This window comes from Pistacia vera, unplaced genomic scaffold (genome assembly GCF_008641045.1).
Source record: "Pistacia vera cultivar Batoury unplaced genomic scaffold, PisVer_v2 Contig291, whole genome shotgun sequence".
Taxonomy (NCBI): Eukaryota; Viridiplantae; Streptophyta; class Magnoliopsida; order Sapindales; family Anacardiaceae; genus Pistacia; species Pistacia vera.
The window spans coordinates 533,986-541,424 of record NW_022196103.1 but is presented as its reverse complement, the minus strand read 5'-3'; the positions used below and the strand labels follow the sequence as shown (position 1 = coordinate 541,424).

Genomic DNA, 7,439 nt, shown 5'->3' with positions numbered 1-7,439 from the left:
TTCCCCAACAAGACATGTTCAAAATTAAATTAAAAGGTTTTAAGAAGGAAATTAAATTTGATAAAGAGTTAACGACTTTTTTCTATCCAAATAATAGTTTAATGACATTTTTTCACTTATTCACTTTTAAAATACTATTTTATTATCTAAATTTATATTCTGACGGCAAATAAAAAGTAAATTCGATCTATACTATTAAGGTTTTTGAAGATAAGAAGTCGATGAATCTTTTGATGTAAAATATTGGATTTTGATGATTGAGATTGATCAGAATTTAATTTGGGAGAGAGAGTTACGAAAACTCTAATCATTTGATTATCGACGATTGATAAAGTCAACGAGAATAGGATTTAAAGAGTTTTAATGAGTAATGATTAAAAACAGAGAATAATTATAGCGTAAGACCGATATTAGAATAAAAAATTTAAATAATTAAAAGATATTTAAAAAGTACGTCATAAACCATTCCGGTGAGAAAAAGTCGTTTACTCTTTTATAAAATATAAATAAAAGCAGTCCAGTCTAGTGGTACTAAAATTTACAAAGGGTTCTTGTGGGCGATATTTTAAAAAGCTACGACATGGACACCTGATAAGCACGTGTACTGTGGGCCCAAAGAAAGCTACTTCACGTGTGACATCATCCTGCTGTTGCTGTCGACTGGGCCCCACCTTCCCATCCCAATGCTTATCTGTATTTCTTATAAGAGAACAAACTTTTATTTTTAAATAAAATAACCATCAGTGGTGGGTCCTACTCTTTTTGACCTGATCTCAACCATTAGATCGCAGATCACATGCCACGTTGCATTCAATGTTCACGTCTTCTGGGGGGGGGCCCATCTGCAGTCGGAGATTCCATTGGAGTTTGCTTGGTGGTGGACGCTGTCTTGATGGTGATGTTTCTTTGACGAGAATAGGCTTTCTTTCTTTTTTTTACAGTTTTCCATCACACTCGTACACGTGTATGGCTTTCCTCGAAACCCCATCAATGTGGGTTTTAGATGGTCGGTAGGAAATCTGGAAAATAAAAGAGCATTGTCCTTCGAGAAGATGAGACATTTGGCGCTCTCCCAGTGGCCCCATNGTGTGGAAAATGAGAACCTAGTAGCAATGATTTATGAGATCAATTTACTAGAAGATAATTCTGCATGGTGGGTTGATTCTGGTGCGACAAGACATGTCTGCAAGAACAAGGATTTTTTCAAATCCGTTGAACCAGTACATGGTATTGTTCATGGGAAACTCCTTAACTGCCCAAGTCAAGGGAATAGGAAAAGTAGAGTTAGAATTTACATCTGTTGAGAAATTAACATTAACCAATGTGTATTATGTACCAGAGGTTAGAAGAATCTTGCATCTGGTAGTTTATTGAACAAATTTGGGTTCAAACTTGTATTTGAGGCAGATAATTTTGTTCTGTCCAAAGGGGGCATGTTTGTTGGGAAGGGTTACTTGTGTGATGACATGTTCAAACTTAATATTGCCAATATTGGTATGACTGATAATAATAATAAAGTTGTTTTTGCTTATATTGTTGAGTCTAATTTTTTTTGGCATTATAGACTTGGACATTTGAATTTTAGAAGATTGTATGGCATGGTTAAATTAGATCTACAGATTAAAGGAACAAAATCTAAGTAGGTACACCAGTAATGCAAGTAATTTACAGTAGCATGGTTTTAAAAGAATACTAAGGTACTTAAAGAAAACAATAAACTATGGCATAAACTATGGAGGGTATCCTTTTGTTTTGGAATGTTACTCTGATGCAAGTTGGATTATTGATAGAGAGGATCATGCCTCAGACAAACGGGTGGATTTTTATGCTTGGAGGTGGTGCAATTTCTTAGGGTTCAAAGAGACAGACATGCATAACTAACTCCACCAAGGCTGCTGAATTTGTAGCACTAGCTTTTACAAGCAAAGAAACAGAATGGATACGAGATTTGTTATATGAGGTACCATTGTGGCCAAAACCAATAGCACTAATTTATATACATTGTGATAGTGAAGCTACTTTGTCAAGAGACCATGTATATAATGGAAAGTCAAGACACATTGGACTTAGACATAGTTATGTAAGAGATTTAATCTCAAATGGAGTAATCACAATTAACTATGTCAAATCAAGTCTGAATCTAGCCGATACTTTAACAAAGGGATTAGCAAGAGATTTGATAAATAAAACATCAAAGGGAATGGGTCTCAAGCCTATTGAATATAATCACCAATAATGGAAACTCAACTTAATGCTTGGTACAACGTCAAGTTTTGAGTTCAATGAGTCAAAGTACATTATTAGAGTGGTTAGAAGTACTATAAATTTTCTCTAACATCCCAAAGCAAAAAATAGTACTTGGTTCCCGTAGTCTTAAAAGGAAGATTGAGTAATTTACACTTAATAGACCTATTGATGGTTTTTCATCGAAGTGTTAAAATAGCGGGGACACTTTTGATAGAGTCTACCTATATGAGAGTGAAGTGGTGTTGCTTTTAGGAGCTTAAAGGCTTGGCTCTAAAATCTCTCATGAATGATACAGACACATAACCTTTTACGTGTCAACCACGATTGAGATGTTTTGGCATCAAAGTGATATATGTGAACTTTTATACAACTTGACAAAAAGATTGTATGGTTCAAAGCTTGTCTACCATATTATTCAGATTTGTTGTAATGAACTTTCACTATGTAATGGTTCAAATTGCAAAATACCATTATTTATGCATATTACTTATAGAATTGTTATTGGACCTAGCATGTATTATCAAATTAGAAAAATGGCGGGGGATTGTGAGACATTTTCCTAATTGGGCATGTCTATTATCAAAAGGTCATGTATCTTCAAAAGGTCATATACCTTTAAAAGATCATATACCTTCAAAAGGTTGTGCCCATATCTCAAGGGTTTTTCAAAAGGTACCTTCTCTTTAAAAGGTACCAACAATCATATATAAGAAATAAGATTTTCTATAAAAGTACATAACAAAGAAAACTACAATTCTATTATAATCAAAACTCTCTCTAGTTTACTTCTGTTTTGTGCATAACACAAGCAGGTTCTTCATTGTAACTTAAAGAAATTCGCTGATCCTATTTGCACTGTAAAACGGCGAAATTTTCTTTAGGGAAGTGGCATTGATACACGCCTTGAAGTTGGTAGTCATTATCCGGGTTCTAACACAAGCGATTGGATAGTTATAAATTTCCTACTAGCAAATGTGTCAACTATGTTAATGGTGATTCCAATTCCCACAAAGTCCGAATCTACAGAGGACATTCGTACTGAATATGGAGCACAAAGACTGGATTAAATTGCTTCTAGTCATTTCATGGTTGCCAACCAACAACCGGATTGAACCCATTTTCAATCTATACCCATTTATATTTATTTGAAACAAACTGCTCATGAATTATTGGTAACTAATTTTAGTAGTCTTCATTTCATTTCACAACCAAATGGTCGGTGGCATTAATCTGCAAAATGTTGTGGTCACAATCTGGAGATTCTGGTAACCACGACAACTGCTCAATGTTGCCAACACAAATTTATTTTTTGGGCCTCGTGCAGCATCCCTTCTTTGCCTGCCACTTCAATAGTTCCACTCCACCACCTCACTTGTCAGCCCACCTGCTCAATTAAAAGGCATGCATATGCCCAAATGACTGAAATATCTGTACTGTTTACTTAATCCTGGTGGTGAGAAAGAATTTTTAAAGATGAGTCCAGCATGTGTAAAGATTAAATTTAAGCAGCCGGCCTCAGCCTGAAAATGTGATCTTTTTAGGATTAAAATTATAAGTTAAGATATATATATATAATTGACGTTTGATTAGTAGATAATGTAGAATATGTATATACGCAAGGTATTCAACATTCGAGAGTTAAAGTTGGAGGAACAAATTCTAATTTTACTTGAACCATACAAATTTCTGGCATCCGTTCCACGATTCCAAAATCATATGGTGGAAGAAACTTCCAAGTATGCAAATAAGAGGGTTTTCCGGTCCTGGTGTTGGACATAAAAGCAAGAAACCAGAGAAAGAAGCAAAATGTTCTTTTGTGGAAAACATGGCCACTTCAAGAAGGATTGTCGATTTGGAAAAAGAAAAAGAGAAGCACTTACTAGTACGGAAAATGAGAAACTGGTAGCAATAATTTATGAGATCAATCTACTAGAAGATAATTATGCATGGCGGGTTGATTCTGGTGCGACAAGACATGTCTACAAGAACAAGGATTTTTTCAAATTCTGGAAAAAGAAGAAGGAGAAGTACTATACTAGTGTGGAAAATGAGAACTAGTAGCAATGATTTATGAGATCAATTTACTAGAAGATAATTCTGCATGGTGGGTTGATTCTGGTGCGACAAGACATGTCTGCAAGAACAAGGATTTTTTCAAATCCGTTGAACCAGTACATGGTATTGTTCATGGGAAACTCCTTAACTGCCCAAGTCAAGGGAATAGGAAAAGTAGAGTTAGAATTTAATCTGTTGAGAAATTAACATTAACAATGTGTATTATGTACAGAGGTTAGAAGAATCTTGCATCTGGTAGTTTATTGAACAAATTGGGTTCAAACTTGTATTGAGGAGATAATTTGTTCTGTCCAAGGGGGATGTTTGCATCCGTTGCAAAGTCCAAACCAAGCACAAAAATTCAAAAGTGTTCAAGAAGAATATGTTAAAGTTGGGTATGAAGTATGAACTCGCTGGACCACACTAAAAAGAGGGATGTGATTTATCTGAGTGTTGTCATTGTCTAAACTACATTCACTTCATTTCCTTAAAATTCTTTCTCGTGGGTTTGCCCCCCCACAAAAGCCAAGCTATTCTTGGTTCACTCCATATCCATGGTCGAATGGTCCAGGATTAATCGAGACTTTTAAATATATTGTTTGAGAGATTTTAACTTTTAAGTTTGATTCATCCCAATAATTTTCAATGTGGTGGAGATGGTCAAAAGTCTAGATATTCTGGGTTTTTTACTTTCAGGCCTTACTTATAGCAGAGCATGGGCTTTGTAACTTACGAGAGATTAAGCCCGTATGAATTTGATGTACGGTGGTAGAAATTGTTTTGAGTTTTTTAGAATTATAGTTTAGTTAGGTTTCCATTCCATGAAATTTTAACATAAATTATATGTGACCCAGGTAAATTAAAAATAGAAATATTTTATTTTCTTCCTTTCCCGAGCTAAACAATGAAGCTCACCATAACTTTATAAATGGTGCAGTGTCATACTGCATCATGTTTTAGTGGGCTCGAAGAAGTTTTATTGGGTCCAATGCACTGGCTAAAGTCTCGTGTCCCGTATCTCGTTGAGAGAAGCCCATTTGTTGGCAAATGTTAATATTACTCCTAGACATGATTTTTAGCCTCCATTATTAAGTATATCATCCCATATTTTATTTTGTCTACTGAAATATGCCAACTATAATATAACTTGGTAAGTATCTATATATTTAATGTTTTTCTCTTCTAAGTCTCCTAAACTCAAGGTTTTGTTTTCTTAATCAGATTTTCTACAATTGTTAAGTACAAAGTTATGTATTAACTTCTGTCACTCCATCCTGTAAGTGGGATTATCTATTAAATGGGAAGTTAGTTAGTTAGTTAGTTTTTTTGTTTTGTTTTGTTTTTTAATTGGATTAGTTTATAACTTCAAGTTTAAGAACTAACATATTTGGATTGGCCTATTAAAAAGAAATACGAGGATATGAAAAATCATATTTGAATTTAATCAAAAAATTTGAATACGATGGAGAAGTTGAAAAGGGATTATTTTTTACTTTTTCAAAAATCAATTTAAAAATTCAAAATCATTCCGTCGACTTTGCTAATCATTGACCGATTCAGAAATCGTTGCGACCCCACACTGTCACCGTTCTCTTTCCCAATTATTACTTACCAAAACCCTCTCAAACTTTACTCTGGCCGACCCGACAATTACCGGTAATTAAGCGATTAAGGTTTGCACAGCCGCCCTTCCCAAGTGAAATTCTGACCAATCACGACCACCAAAATCGGTGTATGTACAAGCTGTGAGATATTTTCCTAATTAGGCATGTCTATTATCAAAAGGTCATGTATCTTCAAAATGTCATGTACCTTCAAAAGGTTGTACCCATATCTCAAAATGTTTTTCAAAAGGTACCAACAATCCTATATAAAAAGTAAGATTTTCTATAAATGTACATAACAAAGAAAACTACAATTCTATTATAATAAAAACTCTCTCTAGTTTGCTTCTGTTTTATGCATAATATAAGCAGGTTCTTCATTATATCCTAAAGAAATTCGCTGATCATATTTGCAATATAAAGGGGCAAAATTTTCTTTAGGGAAGTGGCATTGATACACGCCTTGAAGTTGGCAGTCACTATCCCGGTTCTAACAATCTAAAGGAAATTTTTCGGTTACTTCTATTTGCAACAAGATGGCTGCACTTCATACTCAAAGGGAGATGACTACTGACTTCGTGAAGTTAGAGAGGTTTGATGGAGGAAATTTCATTCGATGTCAGAGAAGGATTCATTTTCTTTTGGTGTCTCTGCAAGTTGCTTATGTGCTGAACACTCCAAAACCTGAGGAAATGGAGAATGAAACCATTGTTGAAACAAGGAAGCGGCACAAATTTGAACATGATGATGAAATCTGCAGGGGACACATGCTGAATGCAATGTCAGATGCATTATTTGACATTTATCAAGGTATCAAGGAGTGTCTACTGCAAAAGAATTGTGGGAAAAACTAGAGACAGAGCACATGCAAGAGGATGCTACAAGTAAGAAATTTCTTGTCTCTCATTTTAATTCCTATAAAATGGTAGATAATAGACCTGTTATGGAACAACTTAATGAAATTGAAAGAACTCTGAATCATTTCAAAATGCATGAAATGCATATAGATGAAACCATAATTGTCTCTTCAATAATTGATAAATTACCCCCAACATGGAGAGATTTCAGAAGAAGTCTCAAACATAAAAAGGATGACATATCACTTGATGATTTGGCTAAATCTTTGCGTGTGGAAGAAGAATTTCATTTGCAGGATGAACCAAAGGAACCATCCGTTCCACGATTCCAAAATCATATGGTGGAAGAAACTTCCAAGTAGCAAATAAGAGGGTTTTGGTCCTGGTGTGGACATAAAAGCAAGAAACCAGAGAAAGAAGCAAAATGTTTCTTTTGTGGAAAACATGGCCACTTCAAGAAGGATTGTCGATTTGGAAAAAGAAAAAGAGAAGCACTTACTAGTACGGAAAATGAGAAACTGGTAGCAATAATTTATGAGATCAATCTACTAGAAGATAATTATGCATGGCGGGTTGATTCTGGTGCGACAAGACATGTCTACAAGAACAAGGATTTTTTTCAAATTCTGGAAAAAGAAGAAGGAGAAGTACTATACTAGTGTGGAAAATGAGAACT

General features: G+C 34.7%; 1 protein-coding gene across 1 annotated transcript; it reads left to right on the top strand.

Moving 5' to 3' along the window:
- The first annotated feature begins 6,442 nt into the window (after positions 1 to 6,442).
- LOC116134755 lies at positions 6,443 to 7,125 on the top strand. Its single transcript, XM_031420410.1, has 2 exons — positions 6,443 to 6,716; positions 6,836 to 7,125. Exons 1-2 carry the CDS (start codon positions 6,443 to 6,445, stop codon positions 7,123 to 7,125), a joined length of 564 nt encoding a protein of 187 aa, XP_031276270.1.
- Positions 7,126 to 7,439: the final 314 nt, after the last annotated feature.

Excerpts from the sequence above, each read along its gene's own strand:
- LOC116134755 (XM_031420410.1), top strand. The coding sequence starts at position 6,443 with ATGGCTGCACTTCATACTCAAAGGGAGATGACTACTGACTTCGTGAAG. Across the intron at positions 6,717-6,835 it reads ATTATTTGACATTTATCAAG|ATAATAGACCTGTTATGGAA; the intron begins GTATCAAGGAGT and ends ATAAAATGGTAG.